Genomic DNA, 27,278 nt, shown 5'->3' on the forward strand with positions numbered 1-27,278 from the left:
CTCTGCGCTCAGCTCTCAGTCCTCGGCGCTCCCAGGTTACAGGCGGGACACGCGGGCTTCGGGAAGGGGGGCCGAGCTGGCTGGGGTCTCGCAGCTGCCGCCCCCCACGGGCCCGCGGGAGCACGGCCAGCAGGGCTGCCACCGGAGGGCAGGGCCTCGGCGTGGAAGGCGCCCAGCGAGTGGACAGGGCGTCGCCCTCTGGAGGGCGTCAGGGCCCCAGAGGAAGAGGTGAGCGCCAAGGCGCCCGGGCACAGCCTGCGGACCCAGCCGCCACTTGCCGGCACGCGCCCGCCTCCCGCAGTGCTGGCCCCCTGCACCTGGAGACACCTCACAGCCGCGGGGTGATGTCTCTCCAGGTGACCCGAGACTCGCGCACCTACAGCGTCGGGGTGTGCACCGCGGCTGCAGGCCTGGACCAAGGAGGCTGCAAGGACGGAAGCGTCTGTCTGCTCTCCGGGAGCAAGGGGGTGTCTTTCGGGAGGCTGGCGTCGATGAGACTGGATTACAGGCACCAGGACGAAGCTGTCATTTTAAGTTACGCCAACGGAGATAATTGTCCTCCAGGTAAATCTTTGCAGGGGGGTGCATTTTACGTTCCCAGGAAACATGAAAGTAGACCTGGCAGGAGGAGAGAGCTGAGGAATGATGCTGTAGGTGCTGCGAGCACTGGGACCTTGGCTCAGACCATGGGACGATCCATCCCAACAGCCCTAGGTGTGAGCTCTCAGGCCCGCGAACTGCTTGTTATGTTGTGGCCGGGAGGCTTGCGTCCCTGCGTTGGCTGGGGATGACCATATCTACGGGGAATCCTTGTTTGAGGTGACGGCGCCTGGTAAGGCACAGCCAGCGTGGTGCTGATAATCAGGGTTACGCAGACTTCTTCTCTTTCCAGAAACTGAAGAAGGCGACCCGTGTGTGTTCCCCTTTGTGTTCAATGGGAAGAGCTATGAGGAGTGTGTTCTGGAGGGCAGGGCCAGGCTCTGGTGTGCGACCACCGCAAACTACGACAGAGACCACGAGTGGGGCTTCTGCAGACACTGTAAGTGGGAGAGCGCCAGGTCCCAGCCAGGCCAGTGAGGTAGCCTTGCACCCGTTGGAGGCCTGCTTTGTGCTCAGATCTTTCTGGACGTCCAAGTAAACGGCAGTGATTCTGTTGCATATAATCTTCTAGCCAGGCCTCTTTTCCATAAAGAAAAGTCATCTTTAATTGTTTCGTGGGGCGTATTGCGTAACCGTGAACGTGCACCGCGGCGGGGCCAGGTGAGGGGCAGGTTCGAGGTGGTCAGCTTGCCCACTCCCCGGCTCGAGGGACTTGTGTCCACACACCAGTTTTCAGCACCAGTGATTCATGTTCACTCTCAGCAGAATTGCTACTGTCCCGGGTCTGCAGGGTGGTGGTGGGGTGATCAAGCCTGCAGGGGCTCGTAGGTTGACCGTCTGCTCTGTGGGGGGCTGGGCTGGGCTGGGCTGGGGCGGGGGTCACAGCCAGCCAGGTCCAGCATCCTTGCTGCTGCCGCGTGGAGAACCGGCACACGAGGGAGTCCTAGTAACACGTGTGGCACAGACTGATGCGAGTTCCCAAGGATGGCGATGGGATAAATGCACGAGAAGTTGTTTAGTGTTTGTAAGTCATCAGGGAGCAAAATGATACAAATTAAGGAGTCAGAAACGGTAAGTTTACAAGGGACAACTGTAGCTCTCTGTGGAGGCTTATTGGGCCAGGACCTTTCTCCTGGTCTGTCGGATGACGCGTTTTTAGGTAATGAATTACAGGTATCTTATTGTTACTGTTTCCTTTTTTTTTTTTTTGCGGTACGCGGGCCTCTCACTGTTGTGGCCTCTCCCGTTGCGGAGCACAGGCTCCGGACGCGCAGGCTCAGTGGCCATGGCTCACGGGCCCAGCCGCTCTGCGGCATGTGGGATCTTCCCGGACCGGGGCACGAACCCATGTCCCCTGCATTGGCAGGTGGACTCCCAACCGCTGCGCCACCAGGGAAGCCCCTGTTTTCATTTTTTATTGCCATTCATACATTAATCGAACACTGAATACCTGTCTGCAAGGCACCGCGCTATCGCTGTGAGCTTGATGAGTGCAGAAGGAGATTCTGTGCCCCGAGGGAACTTAGTCTATCTAGGGTTGAGATACATGAACACAACGAGACCTGGCCGGGGCTGCGTGGGGAGCGGCCAGGGATGCACAGGGTCCCTAAGGGCCAGCGCAGCGGAGGCGGGGAGGAGCCTAAGGTCGAGCAAGGGACAGGCTGGGTCTGACTGGTCCCCGTGTGCTGCCCCAGCCAACAGCCACCGGACGTCCGCGATTATCTTCAAGTGCGACGAGGATGCCGACGTGGGACGGCCACAGGTCTTCAGTGAAATCCGTGGGTGCGAGGTGACGTTTGAGTGGAAAACCAAAGTCATCTGCCCCCCGAAGAAGATGGAGTGCAAGTTCATCCAGAAACACAGGACCTACGACCTGCGACTGCTGTCCTCCCTCACCGGCTCCTGGTTCTTTGTCCATGACGGGACCTCGTGAGTGCCCGCCCCCCACCTTGGCCGCGTGCCGACGGGCTGGGTGCTTGGTGCTTGAGCGCAGACTCTGAAGGCGGGATGACCTCGTTCCTCTGACGCTCAGGGCGGCCTGGTGCGCGGCGGGTGGTTTGGGAGCAGAGACGACAGAAACCTTCAGAACCCAGAGAAGCTGCTGGTCAGCTGTGGGCCTGGTGGAATTAGTCTCGGTTTGGTTCATGTTTGTGAGGGGCAGCCGTCCGTGGCTGTGTGTGTCGGGGCACGTGAACCGTCCCAGCTCTGCTACCCCAAGTCCCTAGGCCATGCTGGCCCGCGGTGGGTTAGCTGCACTGACTGCTCCCTGCATAGAGCCGTCCCCCAGGCGCTCCGGGATCCTTCCGTCCACACGGCCGGGGGGAGCGTGGAACTGGAGGGCCTAAGCCGTAAGCGAGGGAACGACTTGCCGGGGTTTGAGCCGCTGCCTGTCCTGACTCTAAACCACCCGGGTCTCGGGGCTCACCCCGCGTGCCTGGTTGGCACACTCGCTTCTTTGGCATCCAGCCGCTCTTTGGCCTTTCTTTACCCAGAGACCTGTTTCAGTACTGCGTCCAGAGGTGCTGTGAAATCCTTGGCTATCAGAGCGATTACCTTTTCTGAAAGGAATGGAAGGAGCTGCCCCTGAGTGCGCAGGACAGACACTGACCTTGCCTCTCTCTGTGTCATTTTACAGGTACTACATCAACTTGTGTCAGAAAATATACAAAGGGCCCCTGGACTGCTCTGAAAGAGCCAGCGTTTGCAGAAAGAGCCCCTCTGGCGACGTCCAGGTCTTGGGGCTCGTTCACACGCAGAAGCTGGACGTCATAGGTAAGGCCTGGACCCTTGTCGCATGGTCACAGGTGTTGTGTCAGATTCGGGAATGTGGAGGTGTCTTCCTGTGACCAGAGGGTCAGCACTGGCTTCGGTTGAAGCCTCCAGGTGTCATTTTCAGCAACTGTTTCTCAGGCACTTGGCACCTCTCGGAGCATCAGAATAGGTACTGCTCTGTATCCTCCGGGACGGCAGGTACCTAGTCTGTGTGTCTAGAACGCTGGGCGATCTTGGGAAGGTATTTGTCCTCAGGAGGAGGGCAGAACGTTCAGGGTTCCTGAGTCCCTGCTCCAGCCTCCGTGTATATATGCAAGTGTTTGTCCGGGGAAGCCGAACGATGACATGAGAGAACCTGGTAAAGACGATTCAGGGTGCATTTTCGTAATGTTTTAATTCGGAAACACAAAATGAAGCTTGTCTTAGTAGTTTTAATAGAAGATTCATCTTGCAGTTGGTTGTTGAAAGATTCTTTCATCACGTAAAAGGAAAAGGCAGGGTTTTCTTAGTTTAGGAGCAGTCAGGTGCGTTGGGAGGACGAGGAAGAAACAACGCTCACTGTGCCTGTCTGGCTGGCGGGGGTCCCCGAGCTGTCCTCATTAGAACACGGGGAGCCTATGTCCACTCCAGCTGTTGACAGGGAGAAAAGGAATTCTGGGGAACCACTGTCACCCTTGAGAAAAACCCTGACTCTGCAGGTTGGAAGTGGGGCGAGTCACCCCCCACCCCCCGGCAGGCGTGGCCAGACCTCCTGGCCCACGGCTCGCCCTCCGTTGGAGATCTTGGCCATAGCTGCCACGAAGGGCATGGGGCTGCAGGTGGGTCTGTCCCTGCTGTCTCGTTCTCGCATGTAGATATTTGACCCGTCTCTCCCTCGGTTTCCCACAGCCAGGTGAGAAAAACTAGAACGTTGAAGCCTCGGGAAAAGATGAGCTAGTAAAACCTGTTCGCTGACGCGCCAGGCGGGGTCTTACCCTTAGGCCCCAAGAGGACGACCATCTAAGGCCAGTCGCCGTGACCCCCATGAGCATTTAGGGGGTGTGACCTTGTGGGGCGAAGAGTTGGACTCTTGTCCCAGGAATTAACATTCCTGGCAACCAGGCTTTATACGTGTGTGTACGTGTGTGATTTACGCGTGTGTACACGTGTAGTCCTCAGTGGCCCGGGTAGGTGTTAGACTCCATTTCACAGGTTGGGTAACTGGATGTGTGGAAGGCTGAGTGTGTTGTTTATCTAGTATGGGGCTAGGGGCACTTCGTCAAGACCTATACCTGTTGGTTCCACGTTCCAGAAGTTTAAGAATTTCTCTTCAAAGCTGTGAAACCCTTTCTTAACAAAATTTTCACCAAAGCCCAATATTTAAAACAAACTCACCCAGAGCAGCCTTGAGCCTGGGTGGGTCCGGGAGCGTGGGCCTCACCTCCTGTCGAGGGGTCCCCGTGCCTTGGCCACGCCCCGGAGAACACCTGGGCAGCGGGTGCCATCCCCTCCGCATCCCCTGCCTCGAAGGACATGGGTCGGGTGTGTGAGGGTCAGGCCGGAGGACTGCCCCGTGCTGGCCCCGAGAGCCACCGTCTGTGCGCTGAGCCGGGCTGGCCTCGGGCACCCCCAGGACAGCTCTCAGCTGCTGGTCGGAGTCGCTGGCCCCTGTGAGACGTGCCCCTGGAAGCGCGGCCTTGCTTTTCGCGGCCCCTGCAGGCTGGGCTTCCCCTGGTTCTTTGACCACGACATCTTCAGAAGCAGAAAGAGCTCCACGTGGAGCCAGGGGGCCTGAGGAAACCAGAGCTGTTGTGTGTGGAGTGTCACGCTGGAAGGTGGACGTCTGGCTCCTGCCCTGTCCTGCCCGGGAGGCTTGGGGTGGGGAAGCGCCTAAAACGGCACAGAAGTTGTGCACAGCGGGGGCGCCGCGTGCACGCTGCACCGGGCGCTCCCCGCTTGGCCCCGGACCGCACGCTGCGGGGGTCTCCCGGCCGCACAGGTGAGGAGACGGCGAGCGGGGGTCGGCTGGGGTCTGAACCCCGGTCTCCTCTTGCTGTGCGGGCAGCGACGCGGGCCGGGCGTGGTCGCCAGGCTTGGCGGTGCTGATGAGCCGCGTGATGAGTCCCCAGAGGCACCGACGTTTGTTCGTGATGCAGGATTCGCTTCTGACGCTGGGGCTCCGGCGATGCCCTGGAAATAGCGTCAGTTCTGTCGTTTGTGTTTCAGATGACAGAGTCATCGTGACTTATTCAAAAGGCCATCAGTGTGGTGACAATAAGACAGCATCCGCCGTCATCGAGCTGACCTGTGCGAAGACAGTGGGCCGGCCTTCGTTCACAAGGTGAGGGGAGGGGGGTCCCCCAGGGAAGCTGTGCGCAGGGTGTGCCGGGATCCCATCGGAATTTCTCCCCGTGGTTTCCCCTTGGGGGCGGCGAGGGGCACCGGCCGCTGAGACCCGCGGCCTGATGGAGCCGGGGCTGCCCCGCACAGGGAGGGTTCCCTGGATGGGGGCTGCGACAGGCAGAAAAGCAGGATTTCACCGGCTTCCGGCTTTGAATGTCACAGTGTAACCAAAAGGGCATTGATGGGTGCCACCCAAGGCCAGCTGTTCAAGCAGCCTGTCTGGGACCCGCGGCCGGCACGGTGGCACCTGGGATGCTTGCTCTTGGACTATCCTGGAAATGTCTGGGCAGCTCCGTGTCTGGGGCTGGGGGCGGCACCGTTTGGCCAGCAGAGGGAGCGTGTGAGCTGCTGTGTTTGTGAACCAACCGATTCCTTCCAGAAACTGGGCTTGGGAAAGGGGAGACCCAGGCGTTGTCAAAGGATTCAGTCAGTTGGAGAGCGTGAGGTGCTTGTAAAGCAAATATTCAGAAATCTAGGAGCAAATCGTTCCAGCTTTTAGACGTTGCACAGTTTCTAAATTTTAAGAACACATGCAAGCGCTTGCCTGCTTTTCCACGTGGCAGATATGCTGGGTGGGCATCTTCTTGATCGGCAGTCGCCCTCCTAGCTCGGCGGCGTCCTCTGGTGTGGGAGGGTGGCCGTGACCGTGGTCTGTGTGCCGCCTGCAGGTTCGACGTGGACAGCTGCACCTACCACTTCAGCTGGGACTCGCGCGCAGCCTGCGCCGTGAAGCCGCAGGAGGTGCAGATGGTGAACGGGACCATCACCAACCCGGCCAACGGCAGGAGCTTCAGCCTCGGGGACATTTATTTCAAGTCAGTGGAGCATTTTCCTTCCGGGCGCGGCCATGTATTCAGATCTCTCCCCGGCCGAGGGCCGCGAGATAAAGAGGCCCAAGCGTTTGTGTGTTTTAGTTACTGTTTCCAGGTAGTCATCATGTTTCGCTCAAGCAGAGGGCAAGCACTGCCCAGCTACTGAGTGTGACACCAAAGGTGCTGAGTTCTCTTGAGCGTAAAAATAAAGTCGCCCCTCCTCCCTCGCCCAGGGGTTGGAGCTGGAACCTTCTGAAACAATTTTTGATGAGGAACTTCTGGGCTTACTAGTTTGTGAATTAAAAAGTCAGTTGCTCAGCGGTGTCACTGGGTGGGTCTCGGGGTCCGGGGCTGTGCCTGGGCAGGGGGAAGCGGGCATGGTGCGGGGCACAGCACCTGAGAACAGCACAGCGAAGCCCAGAGCACGGAGGGGTGGGCAGTAGGACGGAGAGACGGCAGGTGCCCTCGGCAGTATCCTGCAGCCCTGCCCCGTACCTGGGCTTTGGGTCCAGGTGACAAAGGGCTCTCTTGAAGGACCGTTGGAGTCACCCGACCTTTACTGTCTCTTTAGGCGATTCAGCGCCTCTGGGGACATGAGAACGAATGGGGACAAGTACCTGTACGAGATCCAGCTGTCCTCCATCACGAGCTCCACGAACCCCGCATGCTCCGGGGCCAACATCTGTCAGGTGAAGCCCAACGACCAGCACTTCAGTAGGAAAGTTGGGACTTCGGACAAAACCAAATACTACGTTCAAGGTAACTCTCCATCCGTGTGCCACGTTTAACTTCCTTGGAGGATCTGTAACACATTTTCATGAACAAACACCCTGCGGTTGAAACGTCAGATCAGTTTTAGCACAAAAGCCCTGGGTCCGATCCTGTGTCTTGACACGCGCTGTCATAGCGGACTGAGCAGCGTGTGTCAGACCCGAGCGGTTCACTGTAGGGAAGATTTACCTCCTAAACAAACAAGCAAAACCTGGTCTAAACCAGAGGTGGTGAGGTGGGCGTGCATGGCCACATCCGGAATTCCCTTCGGTTTAGTTTTTGTCACAATACATCTTTATTTTGAAACTTCAGATGTTACTGTAGAAGGGTAAGAGGTTTCGTGTTTGTCAGAAGGATGAGAAGAAAAGAGAGGCCTGACCCAGGTGTTTGGGTGGGTGCGGAGGGGAGGGCGCGCCGCTGCGCTGAGGGAGCTTCTCCTTTGTTCCTTTTGTTCCCTTCCAGCTTTATTGAAATACAATTGACATACAGCACTGTATAAGTTTAAGGGGCGCAGCATCATGATTTGACTTACATACATCATGAAATGATGACCGCAAGTTTAATGAACATCTGTCATCTCATGTGGACACAAAATTAAAGAGAAAAACAAATTTTTTTTTTCTTGTGATGAGAACTCTTAGGATTCACACCCCTAGTGACTTTCAGATATAACACACAGCAGGGCTAATTATGTTCAGCATGTAGCGTATGATATCCCTGTTATTAATTTAGAATTAGAAGTTTGTACCTTTTGACCACCTTCATCCAGTTTCCTCTCCCCACAGCCTCTTCCCCCGGTAACCGCAAATCTAATCTCTTCTTCTGAGTTTGTGTTTTTTTGAAGTACGGTTGACCTACAATGCTATTTCAAAATGATCACCCCGCTAAGTCTGGTTACCATGTGTCACCACACGAAGATATTACGTAATTATTGACCATATTCCCCACACTCTACACTTCATACCCGTGACTCATTTATTTTGCGCCTGGAAGTTTGTACCTCTTAATTGCCCTCGCTTACTTCTTTCCTAATTCCTTCTTGACCTTGAAAGAATATTTCCAGGAGGCAGCTCATGTGCTTTTGTTTTAAACAGCTAGTCTTTCACTATATACCATTTCATGATTTGATTTTCTTTTAAATTAATTAATTTATTTATGGCTATGTTGGGTCTTCGTTTCTGTGCGAGGGTTTTCTCTAGTTGTGGCGAGCGGGGGCCACTCTTCATCGCAGTGTGCGGGCCTCTCACTATCGCAGCCTCTCTTGTTGCGCAGCACAGGCTCCAGATGCACAGGCTCAGTAGTTGTGGCTCACGGGCCCAGCCGCTCTGCGGCATGTGGGATCCTCCCAGACCAGGGCTCGAACCCGTGTCCCCTGCATTGGCAGGCGGACTCTCAACCACTGCGCCACCAGGGAAGCCCCATGATGTGATTTTTGAACGAGGTGAATGAACTCGCTTTTTAAACAATTAAATGTGTTTACAAAACCAGCTGACTTCAACCTCAAAGGGCTGCTGAGAGAGAGATTCCCGGCGAGGAGGGGGGAGCAGCTGCTCCCTGAATAGGTGTAGCTAGAAGAGGGCGTGTCCGTGCTCAGGCACCGAGCTGGTCGCTGCACTTGACAGCGCCCACCAGGGGCCGGGCAGAGACCTGCCAGGTCAGTCTGGCTCGCTTCCGTGATTCCCTGTCATAGGGTCAGCCCGCTGGTCCCCTGTTCTCTTCCGGTGATTCTGGGTCAGATGCTGGAGTCGTGCAGTGGCGTTGGGCCCTCTCTTGAGGTGCTGTCCTCAGGGCCTGGCCCTGTAGTAAGCGCTTGGTAAATGTTTGTTGACTGACTGAAGGGCTGCTTTAAACGCCTCCAAGGCCACTGCTCTGCAGAGAAGGAAAGTCCAAGCTCTTTTGAACACAGCCTGGAAGATTTTGACAGACTCCCGTTTTCTTAGCAGCTGGTCCTGCAAATGCACCCAGACCCAGCCATCAGGTTACTCACGAGCCCCTGTAGGTCCCACGCCGCCACTGCACGGGCCTTCCCGCTGGACTGCCTCTGCCTGCCCTATCCTCCTCCTGCTGCCTGTCCCAGCGACGTGCTCCCTTCTCACACCCAGGGGCGCAGCTGCGGGTGTGCCTGCAGCAGTGGTCAGGCTCCACGCCACAGCCCAGGTCAGGGGCCCAGCCACTAGAGTGAGAACCTTCGCGTCCGTACGGCCTGCATCTAGTCTAGTTGGCCTCCTGCGGCCCCCCAGCTTCAGGGTGTGCGTGCGTCTATATGTACACACACACTTGTGTGTGCACGTTTGTTTATTCTTGGTTAACGAAATCATTTCAGATGTTTTCACTGCCTTCATTCACCAGCGCTAGGAAGTAGGTTTAGTTTTAAGCCTTCGTCCACATTTCAGGAAGAATGCAGTTTAACGCCCTTCACGAGTCTGCATGCATCCGAGTGGGCAAGAGTGGGAAGCCGCAAATCCCGTCTCTGGCTGAGATTCAGAGCTGCCACCTCGGCCCCTCACTGGCTCACCAGTTTGTGCCCTCGTTCCAGCCTGGGGGACAGCCCACTCGGGTCATGGCTCAGACAGTTATGAGTGAGGACACGCGGGGCGTTCCCGAGCCCAGCCCGCGGGGCCGGGTCTCGGCCGCCCTCCGAGCGTGTTGCTGCACACGCTGCACTCCCTGGTGCTCCAGTGGTGGCCAGTCGTGAGGATTTTGAGTCTCCAACCACAAAGTTGTCCACACAAGGCAGAGTCCACACAAGCTCCTCTCACTTGTGACACCAGCTGCAAGTTCAGGGGGCTCCATCCCCGCCTCAGATTGGATAATTCACTAGACGGATGCTCAGAACCGAGAGCTGTTTTAGTCGTGCGTACAGTTTATTACAATGAAAGGACGTAGAGTCAAGTCGGCCAGTGGGAGAAGTGTGTAGGGTACGGTCTGGGAGGGAGCCAGACGCTTCTGGTGTCTTCTCCCTGTGGAATCAGGACGTGTTATGTTCTCAGCATAAACGTGACAACGCACACACAAGAGCTCAGGAGCTGACCAGGGAAGCCCACCCATCCCTCAGTGTCCAGAGGATTTATTGGGGCTTCATTACGTAGGCTTGACTGATTGATCACTTGGTTGGTTGGTTGGTTGACTGGCTGGTTGGTTGGCTGGTTGGTTGGTTAACTGATTTGTTGGTTGACTGGCTGGTTGGTTGGTTAACTGATTTGTTGGTTGACTGGTGGGTTGGTTGACTGGCTGGTTGGTTGGTTAACTGATTCGTTGGTTGACTGGCTGGTTGGTTGGTTAACTGATTCGTTGGTTGAGTGGTGGGTTGGCTGACTGGCTGGTTGGTTGGTCAGCTGATTAGTTGGTTGACTGGTGGGTTGGCTGACTGGCTGGTTGGTTGGTCAACTGATTAGTTGGTTGACTGGCTGGTTGGTTGGTTAACTGATTCGTTGGTTGACTGGCTGGTTGGTTAGTTAACTGATTCGTTGGTTGACTGGTGCGTTGGCTGACTGGCTGGTTGGTTGGTTAACTGATTCGTTGGTTGACTGGTGGGTTGGTTGGCTGACTGGCTGGCTGGTTGGTTGGTTGGTTGGTTGGTCAACCTCGGTCTCCAGGTGCACTGATACCGTGTAGGCAGCCCCCCCTCCAGGTCATACTGTTAGCGGAGGACAAAGGCCAGACCTCTTTTTGGATAAGGTTCAAGTCTTTCCCACATTCTGACTTAGGGCAGGGGCCCCATAACGTGTGTTGAGCAGTCTGTGAGAGCTCATCTGGGACATTTGATGAAGGACCCTTACGTCTGATTTTAAGTCTCTGCAAACTTTTTACAGGCTATGAAAAGGTAAACTTGGCCCACTACTGAAACACCAATGGTAATGGTGCTGTGCTTGTGTGTGCGCCTGCCTTGTTGACAGATGGCGATCTGGATGTGGTGTTTGCCTCTTCCTCCAAGTGTGGAAAAGACAAGACGAAATCTGTCTCCTCCACCATCTTCTTCCACTGTGACCCCTTGGTGAAGGACGGGATCCCCGAGTTCAGCCACGAGACCGCCGACTGCCAGTACCTCTTCTCCTGGTACACCTCTGCCGTGTGTCCTCTGGGGTAAGTGGGGTCCTGCCCCGTGGTGTTCCCTTAACTCCAGGAGCATTGAGGCTGTGTCCCAAGGTGAGTTGTTGAGAGGGAGAAGCTATTACCTGGGCTGTGATCACTGTTTCCTCCCAGAGAAGAGAGCCGTGTTCCCGGGAGACGAGGGCGGCCAGCGTGTCCCTGAGTCTTTGCTCCAGAAGCGCCTCTGTGCTCTCGGGGCCTTGCAGAGGATCAGAGAGGCCTTGGGGAGGCATGTTGCCCAAAGCTCGGCTTTTCTTGTTCCCTTAGTGACGAGGGTCGTGTGGCTGGGGGGTCGCCTTTCCTAGTCCTCTTGCCTTAGTCTCATGGTCAGAGGGGTTTGTCCGCTGTTGACCTCCACCTCTGGTGGATCCCGCCTCACTGTGCGGGGCTGCGAAGGCAGGGCCTCCGCCTGAGCTGGGCCTCGCTAGGTACTGGCGGTGGCGCTGGCGGTGGCTGAGCGTTGTGGCCTCTCCGCAGGGTGGGCTTCGACAGTGAGAGCACCGGGGACGACGCGCAGGAGCGCAAGGGGCTCTCGGAGCGGAGCCAGGCCGTCGGGGCCGTCCTCAGCCTGCTGCTGGTGGCGCTCACTGGCTGCCTGCTCGCCCTGCTGCTCCATAAGAAGGAGCGACGGTAAGGAGAGGGGAGTGGGCCGGGGGACGGGCCAGTGGTTCAGAGTTGATATCTGGGCTCCTTATTTTGAGCCCGTCAGCAGCCAGAGTGTGGAAGCGGTCCCCAAAGCTGTGTATTGTAAACGTCTGCATCCTTGTGACGATGTGTCCTGTCTGACCAGGGCTGTGGATCCTGTCAGGTCACGTGGCAGATGCTCTGCGGGCCTTGGCCTGGCCCACCTGTTCCCAGGATGTGGCTCTCTGCACGTGTCCACAGATGGACAGAGTTAAACACCTGTCACAAGCTGACTTCCTTCTGATCAGCTGGCTTGTCTGCCCTTTAAAAGGGGAGCATTTGTTAGGGACCGGCTGTGACACCTTCTCTATGGGCTCCTCTTTGCTGGTGAAAGGTCTTGTCACTCACAGGCAGCACGACTGTCCAGCAGGTTTCATGTCACACACGAATGAGGCCCAGGGCTCTGTGTGTAGTCAGCCCTGTCCAGAGCGCAGGGATGGTCCAGCTCTGGGGCTCCCTGTTGCCTCTCTCACTTGCCCGAGGAGCCAGAGGCAAGCGAGAGAGGGTCGGGGAGTGCTGACCGCAGCCATCCCGACCCTGAGAGGCTGTCAGCGGGACTCAGGATTGGGGCAGGAGGTCTGGGTGGGAGCCGGCCCTGCGTTCGTCCGTCGGCCCAGTAATCTCAGCGCAGCCCTGGGGTGGCGGGAAGGTGTGGGTCATCGTATTGACGTGAAAAAGCAGAAGGACAAATGCTGGCTCACTCACTCTGGCCCTTCTTACACCATGAAAACGGGGAGCAGGATTTGGACCCGCGTCCGTCTGATTGTAAAGCGTCCTTCCTGCTGAGCTGGTTTACAGCCCTGCTGTCGTGGGTTGAGGGAGCGCGTGCTCTTGGGGGTGCAGCCTCCCGGTAGCAGGCACTCGGGAGCTGGAGGGGGGCGCGGCTCCAGCCTGGAGTAACTTGGGTCTCCTTTCAGGGAGACGGTGATGAGCAAGCTCACCAGCTGCTGTCGAAGAAGCGCAAACGTGTCCTACAAATACTCAAAGGTAGTTCCCTGCTGAGGTCTGGGTGACTCAGCGCGCACGCGCGCGCTCGAACCGTTTTCACGCTGTTTGTCAGTGACTACGAGGAAACTGGTATCGCGGGAAGCTTGAAATGGACAGAGGGAAAATGTCCCTCTGCCCTTAACCCGAACACACTTTTTGTTCTTTTTCCTTCAAGTTTTTGTCGTCGTGGTTGCCGCTAATTTCTTACAGTGTTCAGTATTAGCTTACTTCTACTTTTTTGGCTATTCTACAAAAAAAGATGGTAATGAAAATTTCTGTGCCTCTGGCATTTAGATGGCTTCCTTAGGAGAAGTGTCTAGAAATTTAGGCCAGAGTGCCTAAATGCACTCACGGCTCTTGACTGTACTGCCAACTGCTTTCTGAAAGGCTTCCCTCAACTACAGTCATCCACGTGTCCTGCGCGCGGCCCCTCTCCCTGCTGCCCGAGGGCACCTGGAGCAGAGGGGCTCCGTCCCCCAGCACTGCCGCTTTGTCGCTGGCCGCCTTCTTGCCTCCTGACACCATCTGCCTTGGTTGGGTCTCAGCAGGAGCTGGCAGTCGCCAGCCCTCCGCTTCTCCCTGAGGAGGAACATGGGACCGTGATGGCTGTGGTGGGCTGGGAAGAGGTCCCCGACTCCGGGTGGGTCATGGAGGGAGGGGGGCAGAGGAGGCTGACGAGGTCTGAGGCGGACCCACGGTCTCTGCTGTGTCCCGGCAGGTGAACAAGGAGGAAGAGGCGGACGAGAACGAAACTGAGTGGCTGATGGAAGAGATCCAGCTGCCGTCACCGAGGCCCGGGAAGGAGGGGCAGGAAAACGGTCACATCACTACCAAGTCCGTGAAAGCCGAAGCCCTCACCTCCCTGCACGGGGACGACCAAGACAGCGAGGATGAGGTGCTGACCATCCCGGAGGTGAAAGTGCACCTGGGCAGAGGGACCGGGGCGGAGGGCGTGCAGCCACTGAGGCCCCCGCCCAGGAAGGCACTTCGGGAGCGAGCGGACGACCGGGTGGGGCTGATGAGTGGGGAGCAGGCCAGGAGGGGGAGGCCCCGGGCCGCGCAGAAGGCCGTGAGCTCCTTCCACGACGACAGCGACGAGGACCTCCTGCACATCTAGACTGCGGGGCGCGCTCGGCGCCTCCGCCGGCACCTCCAACCAAATGAGACTTTTGACTCCGTGATGCTTCTGTCATTTTTGCCTTTAACAAAAACTGTTTCAAAAGGGAAGAGTTTTGCTGATGGGGGAGAGGGTGAGGAGGTGGGTGCCGCTCTCCGTGGTCACCGGGATGGGGCATCGCTCCAGCTGCCAGAGGGCGGCGCCGGGGCCCCGTGTTCAGTCCCAAGTCCTCGCACAGAACGTGGCTGCCGGGCGCTTCCTACCGCGCCCGGGCCAGACGCGTCTGGGAACAGAGGGCTGCGTTTGCGGAAAACCCGTGCTGCTTTAGGCCCTGTAGGGTATTTGATCATTATATTTTAGCATTTAATTCTCTCCTCCTATTTATTGACTTTGACAATTACTCAGGTTTGCGAAAAAGGAAAAACACAATAACAACAACAGTTTTTTCCTGCCGGCAGGGGGTAATCTATCTGTCTGTCCCTTAGCGGGGAGGCTGCTGGGGCGCTCGGGTGGTTTCATACGAGGTTTTGAACTGCTCCACGACACGTCCTCTAAGTTAGACTCCGCCGTTCTGTCTCTTTTCCCTTTTGCTTCTGTCTCGTAAGGGCGCGTGTGTGCGTGCGCGCACACACACACGTGTGGGTCCCTAGTGCCTGGGCTCTGGAGGGTCTGCCTGCTGTTTGCCTCTGGTCAGTAACGGCTGCAGCTTTTTGCATGACGTCTTCAATCCTAGGTGCACAGAGCACAGTTATCAGTATTTCTTTCGCCAGCTGGTGAAGTCAGACAACCCACCCAAAGATTGATTTGTGCGTGCGTGTGTGTGTGTGTGTGTGTGTGTATGTGTGTGTGAGAGAGAGAGAATGGAGTTGAGATGTCAGACTTTTTTCCGGACTTGGGGGTGTAGGTCTCACCTCTTCAGGTTCACATGATACCACCTTTACTGTGCTTATTTTTTTTTTTTAAAGAAGAAAGTGTTTATCAACCATTCGACCTATAAGAAGCCTTAATTTGCACAGTGTGTGACTCACGGAAATTGCATGAAAGCCAGTGGGCCAGATTCTCGCTCCTAGCGTTGCACCTGGATTCCTGCTCGGTGGGGGGTGGGGAGGGGGGCGGCCAAGGCCGGCCTCTCAGTCTGCAGGACGGGAGGGCGAGACCACTGTCCTTCCCGGCTGTCGGCTCCTTTCTTGAAGTGTTTAATGAATGACCTTTCTTGCATTATAGAACTGTATATAGACTCAGTGGTATTCATATCCTGGAAAGCAAACCAGCCTAAGGGCTCCTTGCTTTGTACTCCGTTTGGCTGATGGCTTATTTGATTTCAACATGAGTGTATTTTTAAAAGTTGATTTCTTTCCTCATTTTTTTTTCAATCAAATTTACTGTAATATGAAGTATTCAACAATTTGAATAAAAGATAAATTATTAACCGGGTGTTCCTGCTTTTTCCTCACGGGAGTGAAAAGCTGCCTGGTTAGTTGCCAAGCCCAGTGCCTTCTCTGTGCCTCCTGTTACACATCCGGATGGCAGCCGACCCTTCACGTGCAGCACATCAGCTTTCTCTCTGGAGTCTCCCTGCGTGTAGGTGCTCACCCGAGGCCCCCAGGGCTTCTGTCAGCTTCATCCACGCCTGATTCTTCCTCCTTCCGAGAAAGGGTATTGTTACCAAAACAGCCACCGTGTGTGCAGATCCCATACTACCAGAAGGCATCCTGGTGCGCAGCTCGAGCCAACATGGGGGCAGGAGGGCTTCTCTTGCACAAATCGGGTTTCCATCTGAAATTACTGACTAGTGATGAGAGCTGCTTAGATATTAATGTGCAAGCAGACCCGACAGGGAGTTACTACAGTGTCAGACTAGACTTCTCCGTGTTAGCATCCTTCCCTCCTCATTTTCTGATTATTTCCAATTGGGGTGACTTTTTTTTTTTATGTTTAAGGATTTTACAATGTCACTCCTGAGACAGGCACTCTGGGGTCTTATCAAGGTTTACATTGTGACCCCAGAGTTGCTGGTCCTTGGACACTGCCCAGGGGGCTGTTCTCTAAGCCACTCCCCTCTCTTCCGGGGGCGGGGCACTTGCAGGTGCTCACTGGCCCTGTTGGTGAACTTGATGGTGGGGGAGTTCTCCGTCTGCACCTCGGGCCACCTGCCCTGGTGCCCAGCTTGTGCCGGCCGCAGAGGGATGGGGAAGTGGCCGTGTGCGTGAAGCTTTCGCTCAGGCTCTTTTCTTGAGCTCCTGCAAACAGACTAACAGCCCGTGCCAGCTGTGGTCACAGGTAGTTCAGGAAAACGCTCCCTGACAGCAAATAGGAATTAGAATCTTCTAAGATTCTAGTTAGTTTCCTTTTAACCAAATTCTTTAAGCCCCGCCGCTTTTTTGAGACTGTCCATTGAATGGCGGAGGAATGGGATAAGTGGAGGGTCAGGACGGTGTAGGCAAACCCTGGGCCCAGGAAAACCACGGGAGAGTGGAAACGCGGCTCCCGCCAAGAACATTCTAAACGCAGCTGAGTCCATTTCTCCACCAACCTCTGACATAGGCTGATCCTCCGACGATTCCTTTAGGGAGGCTGACTGCCACCCGGGCATTCAGAAGGAATTCTCTGGTCCCTTTGTACCAGTTCAAGAAGTGGGCATGGAGGTCTTAGCTCCCTTCCAGGGGATCAGGTCACAAGGGGATGGTGTGCCTCGGAAGCGGAAGGTACGGGCCAGCTTAGATCGATAAAACCCCCCTCACCAGCTTTGGAGAATCCCCGCGACTCTGACGTCACGACACGACTTATTTCCCCAAATGAACGTGGCTGATGTGGGGCCGGCGTCTGTCAAGGGAAGCTGAGCGTGCTGTGCCTCCTGGAAGGACGGGCACCCAGGGTGGCTCGCTGCACAAAGCCCGGGCGGGGTGGCCTGGCCGGGTGGTCCTGCAGCTCCTCTCTGGGCTGGGGTGGGCCCGGAGACAGGCAGCCGTGTGCTCAGGGGCAGAGGGGCTGGAGGCGCTGCAAGGGTAAGGCTGGAACAGTCCTGGAAATTGGAGAGTCCTATGGAAGTCGCTGTCAGTACCACCCTGGGGGAAATGCAGTGTTTCCCCTAAAGGTAGGGAAAGGCCAAAGGTAGGGAAAGGCCAAAGGTAGGCGGCGAATTATTAGCTACTCATGTTTCTTTCCCTCTTATTCTATTTTGGGTTTTTTTTTTTTTTTTTTTTTTTTTTTGCGGTACGCGGGCCTCTCACTGTCGTGGCCTCTCCCGTTGCGGAGCACAGGCTCCGGACGCGCAGGCTCAGCGGCCATGGCTCACGGGCCCAGCCCCTCCGGGGCATGTGGGATCTTCCCGGACCGGGGCACGAACCCGTGTCCCCTGCATCGGCAGGCAGACTCCCAGCCACTGCGCCACCAGGGAAGCCCTCTATTTTGTTTTGACCAGTTTGTGAATCAAATTCAGTGAAATTCATACTGTTACTTTGATACTCGCGGAGTCAGAGGAGAGCACAGCTGAGTGGGGTCTTGTTGGCCGTCGCCCCTGGACAGGGTGACAGTGCAGGTCACTCGACAGCTGCTCTCAGCGCCGTCCTGGAGAAAGCGGCCCGGGGAGCAAGGCTCATTCCACCAGAGCAGGGAAGTGACGTGGGTGCTGGATCCCATGGGGTGGGTGCGTAGAGGGTCAGGTCCCAGGCAGACCCTGTGACCCTTGGCTTCAAATTTAAAAAAAAGGTTGACAAAACACAGAGAATTTGAACATAAGGACAAAGAACTTTTTTCCCGCAACTGCGAGAGTGAGCTGCCTCCCTGGTGCCTTGTCATCCCAGGCCCCTCAGGATGTCACCCCCCACGAGCACAATGCACCCTCTGGACCCAGAACACCCACGTGGTCCTGCCAGTTGCCATGGCAACACCGTTTTCACTAAGAGGACCCCATTCAGAATCCTGTCCAATTCAGTTGCCCTGTCTCTTGAGTTTCCCTCAGTCTGGAAAGTTCCTCACCCTTTGACTTTGGTGACCTTGACACGTGAGGTCACCCTCCTCATCCTGACGGCGCTCTGACACGCCTGATGGTCACTCTCCCCTCAGGGATGCCCTTGCCCACCCTGCCGCTGGGACGAGGCCTGTCCTGCTCTGCCCACCTCACGGCTTTGGGACTCGTTCTAGAAGCACAGGGCAAGAGGCGAGGGGCTCAGGATGAATGAAACCACACCTGAACTAGAAGATCGCGTTGGCATGCAGACGGATTGTCGTATAGTGGCATTTCCCGAAGGGCACCCCACGGAACACTTGTTCTGTGTGATTGTGACACATGTTCTGCAAAAATTGGAAACGATTTATGTGCAAGAAAGTTTGGAAAATGTTGAATGAAAGGTAAATGCCTTTTCTTGCTATGAGGCTTCTCAGAGAGTCTAGAAGGAGACACTGCTGGGCGAAATTACAGTAGGAAACGTGGCCGGTGAGTCTCCGAGCAGGGGAACGGCACGCAGCAGTCCCTGGATGCTGGCCCGTGTCCCCTTGGGGGACCTGGTGGGGTGTGGACAGCCCACTGAGGGTGCTGTCACCATGGGCATGGCTTTGTCGTTCTCTGGACAGTCCCAAGGGGCAGGGTCGTGGGTTGTCTGTTCGAGAACACACCACTGCTGATTAACGACCACAAGGCCAAGTGGGCACCCACTACCTCAGACCTGCCCTACCCAGAGGAAGCCTCCGCTGCCTCCCCCACCCTTGCCCCCGCCATTTGTGTCCCCCCAGTACTTCTCTCTCCTTGGGGTCAAGTTCCCCAAGAAGTTGACCCTGAGCCCTGATCTTGAAGTACAGTTGACCCTTGAGCAACACGGGTTTGAACTGCACGGGTCCACTTAGACGCGAGCTTTTTTCAGTAGATACCACAGTACGACACGCTCTGTGGTTGGCCAAATCCGTGGGTGCGGAGCTGTGAGTGTGGAGGAGGGTGACTCTGGGCTTGAGCACCCCCGGATTTCAGGACACGGGGTGGTCCCTGGCACCAGCCTCCTGTGGATACCAATGGACCACTGTACTGGAACCACTGAAATGGTGCTCTGACCCCATCCTTCATCTATTTCCCCTCATTTGAATACTGGGGTATAGACGTTGTTACGGGTTGAATCTCGTCTCCCCAAAACCCACATGTTGAAGTACTAACCCCAGCACCTCTGAATGTGACATGGAGACAGGGTCTTTACTGGGGTGATCAAGTGAGGTCAGTGGGGTCAGTCCTAACCCACTAGGGCTGTGTTCTTATAAAAAGGGGAAATTTGGACACGGGGACAGACGGCACCGGGGGAAGAGGTGTGAGGAGACAGGGAGGAGCCCGCCAGCCACGGGGCAAGGACGGAGGCCTCGGACAGCCTTCGCTCGGCCCTCAGTAGCAGCCAACCCTGCTGACACCTGAATTCTGGACTTCTGGCACCCAGATCTGTGAGGCCATGTATTTCCGTTGCTTAAGCCACCCAGCCCATGGTGCTTTGCTACAGGAACTAATCCAGAGATCAGAGGCCCAGCCTCTGGCCTCCAGGAGCTCACAGCCTCCCAGAGCGGCCGGGCAGTGATGAGACTTGTGGAGGGCGACCCCACGGCTGTGCTGGGCGCTGGCCCCTAGGCCAGGCTGCCCTACGTGACCTTTCACTACTTTTCATGCCCATCATGGCCCACGCCAGTTGCCTTTCCTGGAATTTCCTGAAAACACTATGAAGAAGATCCATGCAAACAGTCCTGAAAGTCTTTCAGACCAGGTACCATGAGAGATGCTAGCACACCTCCTGAGTCACGATGCAGGTTACAGTCGTGCCCACAGGTGCAGGGCCCTGGGGTGGTAGCTGGTACGGATACACCTTTAACTGTGTGCCAGGCAGTTGACAGATACCAACTCATCTAGTCCTCACCTCATGGCAACCCTGTGGAGTGGATACTCCTGGTATCCCATTTTGCAGATGGAAAACTGAGGCCCTGAGGGTTAGGCAGTCAGTCTAAGGTCACAGCTGGTGAACGACGGAGATGGCATTTGAACCAAGTGTTTCTGGCTCAGGATTTGCGCCCTTAACTGCCTGTGTATAGTAGCCCCTCAGAGGCCAGTTCACGGGTGGGAATGAGGCTGGAGGAGGCCGGTGGTTTGGTTGTGAAGGGAGGGGTCAGGCTTGGCGTTGGCTTTGCATCCAAGTAGCTCCTGCAAGTAAGTTACTTAGCTTGGCTTCTCAGGTGAGGAGAGAGTGCTTCCTGCTTTACCGGGTTAGCATGGAGACTGAGAAGTAACAGCTGGTGCTTGGTCCGCCCTCAGTGCATCAGCGTCGTTCTTGGTGGCAGAGAAGGGCCCACAGACTGGGGCTTCAACAACAGAAATTAATTTTCTCACAGTCCTGGAGGCTGGAAGTCTGAGGTCAAGGTGTTGGCAGGGCTGGTTCCTCCTGAGGCCTCTCTCCTTGGCTTGCAGACGGCCGCCTTCCTCCGGGTATTCACATGGTCGCCCTGCCCTCTGTGTGTGTCTGTGTCCTAATCTCCTGTATATAAATAAGAAACTCTATGTATAAGTTTAGGGCGCAACCTACTGACCTCATTTTAACTTGATTACCTCTTTAAAGACCCTGTTTCCAAATTCTGAAGTACTGGGGTTAGGGTTTCAGCATGTGAGTTTGGGGTGAGGGAGAGCACAGTTCAACCCCTAACTGGGAACAGAAGCTACAGTCCACTCAGGAGGTGGGGAACACAGATGCTTTTCAGGCCAGGCTTCTGGGAACCTCTGAACACCCCTTAGGGGCACCCCTACGTGTGTACACACATACACACACAGTGCTGGCACACCCGTAAAATTAGATCCAGTCATAAATGTAAGAACTGTTTCTTGAATGCTTTCTATCTGCTGGGCACAGTGGAGCTTGGCAGTTGTGAGCAAAATAGAGGTTTCTGAGTCCCATGGTCCTGAGTCTCTTCCTTTAACTGTCTTTTCTTTTTTAAATTTAATTTAATTTTTTTTTTTTTTTGGCCCCATGGCACGCGGGATCTTAGTTCCCTGACCAGGGATTGAACCCATGCCCCCTGCAATGGAATCAAGGAGTCCTAAGCACTGGACTGCCAGGGAATTCCCTTAACTGTCTCTTCTTTTTTTCTGTTTTGGATTTTCACCAGAGACCAGTCTGGGAAATGCATGTCATCCAAGAGGGGGAAGTTGTGCATTTGTGCACAGCCAGGAGGAGTCATCGGACTCCCTCCCCTGCTGTCATAACAACAGCTCACCCCGACCCAAGGCCTGAGCTTTAAGTCCATCTGCTGTGTCCCACCTGAGTTGGTTCGGCCCACAAGCTAAGCATGGGGTTTATGTTTTTAAATGGTCGAAAAAAATTAAAAGAAGAATATTACGTGACACATGAGAATTGGATGAAACTGAAATTTCCATGTGCCGAAATGAAGCTCTATGGGGAGCTGGGCGCACGTGTTCATTTACGTCTCATCCAGGGCTGTGTTAGTGCTTGGACTGAAGGGGAGCAGCTGCAGAGACCAGACGGCCCAGAAAGGCCACTACGCCCAGGCATTTACCACGGGGCCCTTTACAGAAAAGCTTACCTCCCGCCCCAGGCTTTCTGATCCGCATAGCCGCGCCATGGGGTGGGGCAGGTGCAGACCCATTTTGCAGTCGTTGAGGATTAAGGCTTAGAAGATGAATAGCGTACAGCTTGGTGCTGATGGAGGCAGGCTTTGAACGGGCTCGCTGACTCCAAAGCCCCTCTCCCATGCGCTGTCCACACGCTCTTTGGACGTGGCACCTCTGGACCCCTCCCTTGCTCTCATACCCACACTCAGTCCGTCAGCAAATCCTCTCCTCTCTACCTTCAGTCATATCCTGAGTTTGATTCTTTCCATCCCGGCCTCGTGCTCAGGCTCAGACTGTCTCCGGGGGCCCGCAGGGTAAAGCCCAGTCCCGGCGGGGCCTGCAGAGCCCTGTGCCCTGGCCCATGGCCCCTCCGGCGTCCGTCATTTTGCTCCCTACGCTGGCTCTCCGGCAGTCCTGCTGGCCTCCTCGCTAAGCCCGCCGGGCCCCTGCTCTTGCCGGCCCCTCTCTCTGGAACACTCTTCCTCCAATCACAGGGCTTGCCCTCCTCCCTCCCTCAAGGCTCACATCACCTCTGAGAGGCCATCCCTGACCGCTGGTTCTGCACACCTTCCTGCTTAAGACCTTCTCCGTCGCTCTTCCCACCTACTGTGATACAGTCTAGCATGTCCCTTGCTGAGTACAGACCTCTGCTCTGAGATGTTTGTTTCTTCGTTCACTGCTGCGTCCTCAGTGCCCAGAGCAGAGCCTGGCAGACAGTAGGCACTCTACTTTGTGCAGTGGGGGAGTGAGTGGGTCCCTTTGTGGGGACAGGGCGGTGGGTAGCTGAGGGCTGAGCGGCTTCCCTTGGACAAGACTTCCACACAGTGTCTCGAGGCTACCCCGCCCTGGAATGTTGGCGCCTCATCAGGGATAGAACCGAACTGGCTCCTGCCTGCGCTCGTGGGCTAGCCCACGCCCCAGGAACCCCAGCCTCAGTGGTGGCGTCTGTGCGCACCCGGCCCTCTGAGCTCTGGAGGTGGGGAGGGTAAGTAGGGATTTAATAATGCCCTGCTGCCTGTGTCCTGGGACAGGTGAGGACAAGAAGACTGTCATGGGCAGCGGAGGCAGATGCAGGCCATGGGGAGGGCAGCCCCGGTCCCTGGAGGACAAGGCGGAGGCCGAGGATGCCTCTGCTTTGTCCTCTGGTTGAGGCCTGGGTGGGAACATCCTTCCTGGCAGCCTTCTGTGTCAGTGGCTTGGGTGCAGGCAGAGCAGAACCGTCGGAGCTGGCCGCCGGCTTTGGGGAGGAGCCTGGGGTGTGAGGGACAGTCCGTGCCCCTAAGAAAGGCTGGGCCTTTGATGGCCAGGCTGGAGCCTCACGGTGGCCTCCCGTGCTGCTCCCACGCTTCTGGCCGTTTCCGTGCTTCTTGGTGTAGTTAACACCTGTCCCCTAATGGCCTTACTGAGCGGTGCTGCTTTGGAAGAAGGTGCCGGGGTCAGGGGCTGAGAGGAGAGGTCTGCTCCACCAGGACGGTCCCCTCCTGACAGCACGGAGAGGGAAACAGCGACCCTGGGGTTCGGTGCCGGGGCAGCGGCGGCCCACCCCGTCCCCGCCCCACTGCAGCACAGCCCGGGGGGCGGGGGATGCCCAGTGGCGGCAGGTCAGGAGCTCCAGGGCCGGGATCGCAGGGTGGCAGGCAGGCCCGTTCTCCCACAGCCCTTCTGGAAAGTCAGCCCGGTCGTGGTGGAATCACGCCACTGTGAGGGTCACCTGAACCTCAGGAGCCCTGGTGGCCGGGTTTTCACCTGCAGAGCTGGGCTTGCCCCTAACGCCTCTTCCTTCTCTGTTTTCCCGGAGGGGATCCCGGCCTCTCTTCTTACCTCTGAGGCCTCAGGAGGTCCCAAGGCCTGGGGTGAACAGTCCTGAAACGAAAGAAGCATATTTGCGTGAAATCTGTGTTTCGTTGGCCGTTGGGCAAGTTGAGTGGCAGCGTAAGAGTCCTGGAAACTTGGTCGCTGGTCACTGGCCCTGGGGCTTTCGAGCCAGCAGCGTGACAGTGGACAAGGGACTGACCTCTGCGGCCTTGGTTTCTTGTCTCTAACACGTGGGTAACTCGAGGGTTCTCGCAAGATCACGTAAATATCAAGATCAGCGAGGAGCCTGGCCGTCACCCGAGGGGCCAGTGAGGACGGCGGCGCCGGCCTTTCCCAGCTGGCACTTACCCACGGGCCTTGTCGCTTCTGCCCTCTGCGATCTGAGCCCAGGAGGACCCGGCCACCCCGATGTGAGCCTGGACCAGGGGCTGGGAGACCGGGGGAGGGAGTGATGCAGGGCAAGGGGAGGGCCTCCCTGTTCTCCGGTCCAAGAGGAAAACAGAGCTCCCAGGCCACGGAGAGCCGGAGGGCGCTCTCTCCCCGGAGAAAAGTGGGCAGTGGTGTCGGCCTGGCCGGGGAGGGGGGGGGGCAGGGAGGGTCCTGCTTCCTCCCCAGGTTGTGTTGGGGGCAGGATCGCACCCTGGCTGCTTCCCAAGCCAAGGACTCGTGTCAGGGGAGCCCGTGCATGTGGGGCTGGCTGTGTTAGAAAAACCCAGTCACTTCCTCCAGTGCAGGGAGAACCCAGCTCTCCCTTCTCCAGGGAGTCCCCTTCACTCCTCACACAGGACACTTCACTTTTGGTCACCAAATGTGGGGTGTTTGCCCCACGCCAAGCACTTCTCTGCAATACCAGCTGAGTGTCCCACAGTGTAGCCCAATTCTGACGCCATCTACCTGGAGAGAGCGTCAAACCCTGCAGGTTAAGGGCTCGGACCCATGACACTGCCCCTGCACCTCAGATGCCAATCACTGTTAGGTGCCCAGGTTACCCACACGTCTGTCCGACTTAGCCGTAAATCAGGGTCCCATGACCTCTTCCCCCTTTGGATTCAAGTGATTTGCTAGAGCGGCTCAGAGAAGACAGGGAAACATGGATTTGGTCACCAGTTTATTAGAGGATGTGGTGAAGGATCGGAGGACAGCTGCAAGAGGAGATACACAGGAGAGGTCGGGGAGGCTCCCAGTGCAGGAGTTGCTGTCCCCGTGGGGCTGGGGTGTGTGGGTGTGTTCGCTCCGAACCCTGGTTACTGAGATTCTAATGGACACTTCTCATGTCGTCAGCACAAACCCCAGTTTCAGCCCTTATCCCCGCTCAAGAGAATGGGGGCAGGGTTGGAAGTTCCAAGTCTCTAACCACGGCTTGGTCTTTCCTGTGGCCAGGAGCCATCCAGGAGCACACCTGGGGCCACCTCGCTGAGCGAAGACACTCCTATGGCTAGGAAATGTCAAGGGTTTCAGGGGCCCCGTGCCAGGAACAGGGCGGGTGGGGGGAGACCAAGATATAGTTTCTATTATCTAACTCAGCACCTGGCCTGGGCGGGCCGAGGCCCTGCCTTGGGGAGGTTTGCCCCCAGCACTCTTCCTTCCCTCCCCAGCAGTGAGCGCTCAGTCCAGGTGAGGGGGTGGTTTGCAGAGCTGCAGCTCCCTGAGGCGGGCTGTATTACCAGGCCAGCTGGTGGCCAGCTCCCATTGTCCACGGAGTGAAGAGGCGGGAGTCCCAGGAACGAGAAGGTGCACGGGCAGCCCCTGCATCTGTTATCTGTCCCTCCTGTGTGCACAGGGAGGGACCTGGCCTGAAGGTCCGGGCTGAGCTGGGGGGGAGGGGGAGGTGTTTTCTGCCTGGGGCTCTTTGAGGTCTTCTATCAGCACCTCTGGCCGGGGCCATGGAGGTCTGTGCCCAGACGGCCCCGTTGACCCTGTTTCCTGGGGATTCAGGGTGCAGTCCAGCAGCCGGGAGCCTGCCTGGGGACGCAGTGAAGCTGGGTGAAGTCCCACGTGGGTCCCAGAGAACACGGTCGTCCTACGCTGGGACAAGGAGGTAGGGAGACGGGTCTGTCTGGAGGGCTTGGCTCTCCCATCACCCCAGCCAGACCCTCACTCCACCCTGCATCAGATGCCAATCACAAGTAGTAGGTCCTGTAGCTGTGCCCGGTGGCCAGCTGCTGTCTTTGGTTTATCTCGGTGATAAAGAGTTTTAAAGTAGGTAATCCCTTTGGAAGAGAGTGCGGGGAGGCTCGCGGCGCCCTTGCTCACTGCTCTTGCTCTGTGAACTCCAACTCGACAGAATTAGGCCCTCAGCCCAGGGGACTCCCTGGCCCAGCAAACAATTTGGCCCGTCATCCACCCGCCCTTGCCTGAAACCTGTACCGCAGGGTGAAAGATTATTTCCAGTTGGTTGGCTTCCAGGGCTGTTACGCTTAGACAGCAAGTTGATTTCAGACCAGCCCACTGCACAGAAACCCACATGAGACCCTGACCCTGGGCCCTGCGGCCGAAGAGGTCTGGTCAGAGCTATGAGGGTGGTGCTTCAGCCATGCTCACCGTGGACGACGCTCTGGAACAGGTCGGGGAGTTTGGCTGGTTCCAGAAGCAAGCCTTTCTGACGCTATGCCTGCTCTCTGCCGCCTTCGCCCCCATCTACGTGGGCATCGTCTTCCTGGCCTTCACCCCGGACCACCGCTGCCGGAGCCCCGGGGTGCCCGAGCTGAGCCGTCGATGCGGCTGGAGCCTGGCCGAGGAGCTCAACTACACGGTGCCGGGCCCCGGGCCCGAGGGCCAGGCCTTCCCCCGCCAGTGCCGCCGCTATGAGGTGGACTGGAACCAGAGCGCCCTCGGCTGCGTGGACCCGCTGGCCGGCCTGGCCGCCAACAGCAGCCTCCTGCCTCTGGGCCCCTGTCGGCACGGCTGGGTGTACGACACGCCCGGCTCCTCCATCGTGACCGAGGTACGCGCAGGCCCTGCGCTGGGCCGAGCCTGTGGGTTTCAGGGCCAGGGAGGAAATAGATGACGAAGACTACAAGGTTCAGCTTCACGGCAGGAAAGAGGGAGCGGGGCTGTGTTCCCTGAACTGTAGCATCAGCAGGCTCCAGGCTGGGCACTCGGGATTCTTCCCTTGTTTAATCCTGCACAGACTCTGGGTGTTAAAGGAAGAAACTGAGGAGAGACCATCGAGAGCCGGGCCGAGCTGGGTTGTTTGAGCGCGGGTCTCTGGGGAGACCGGGGCTCCTCTTCTCTCTGCCCCGCTGGCTCCTCGGCAGGCCTGCGGAATTCACCTGGGGTCTAGCTTCCCCACTATTAGAATTGTGAAGCGCCCCCCCCCCCGCCCCGCTGCATTCAAGAGCCATGGACACGTGACAGCTAGACACTGGCCTCCTAGCTGGGTGGAAGCTGCCCTGCAGTCAGACAGAATCCCAGCCTTGCCCCGGATTGGCTGAGCGAAACTGAGTAGGTTACTCAACCTCTCTGAGCCTTAGTTTCCTCATCAGTAAACCAGCGATGACAATGCCCTGCCCTCACAGGGGTCAGCATGAAGGTGTTGACCAGACAAGCCGAGCTATGCTGGGTGTCCCACGGACGGCCCACGGGGGAGGGAGATGGCGGCAAAGGCTTTGCCTGCACAGTTTAATGAGTTATCTGAGCGTTTTCTTTGTGAATATTTTAGTAAAAA

General features: G+C 56.9%; 2 protein-coding genes across 3 annotated transcripts in view; both read left to right on the forward strand.

The window, feature by feature from the left end:
- IGF2R (insulin like growth factor 2 receptor) overlaps positions 1–15,638 on the forward strand; it is a gene marked incomplete at its 5' end in the record, with an annotated part of 109,797 nt that extends 94,159 nt beyond the window's left edge. Inside the window, 11 exons of the mRNA XM_082668685.1 lie at positions 357–564; positions 893–1,039; positions 2,295–2,529; positions 3,236–3,372; positions 5,578–5,692; positions 6,423–6,569; positions 7,138–7,325; positions 11,234–11,420; positions 11,904–12,056; positions 13,028–13,097; positions 13,816–15,638. Of these exons, the coding sequence (XP_082524811.1) occupies positions 357–564; positions 893–1,039; positions 2,295–2,529; positions 3,236–3,372; positions 5,578–5,692; positions 6,423–6,569; positions 7,138–7,325; positions 11,234–11,420; positions 11,904–12,056; positions 13,028–13,097; positions 13,816–14,214 (1,986 nt within the window). The 3' untranslated portion in view covers positions 14,215–15,638. The remainder of the gene's footprint in view (positions 1–356; positions 565–892; positions 1,040–2,294; positions 2,530–3,235; positions 3,373–5,577; positions 5,693–6,422; positions 6,570–7,137; positions 7,326–11,233; positions 11,421–11,903; positions 12,057–13,027; positions 13,098–13,815) is intronic.
- A 10,420-nt stretch (positions 15,639–26,058) lies between these two features.
- The window catches only part of LOC309831573 (solute carrier family 22 member 1), a 31,301-nt gene continuing 30,081 nt past the window's right edge, over positions 26,059–27,278 (forward strand). For both annotated transcript variants that reach the window (XM_082668812.1, XM_082668811.1), the window contains exon 1: positions 26,059–26,555. In XM_082668812.1, coding sequence (XP_082524938.1) covers positions 26,145–26,555 — 411 coding nt within the window. In that variant the 5' untranslated portion in view covers positions 26,059–26,144. The remainder of the gene's footprint in view (positions 26,556–27,278) is intronic.

Source organism: Grampus griseus (genome assembly GCF_964374135.1).
Source record: "Grampus griseus genome assembly, chromosome: 13".
NCBI classification, from domain to species: Eukaryota; Metazoa; Chordata; class Mammalia; order Artiodactyla; family Delphinidae; genus Grampus; species Grampus griseus.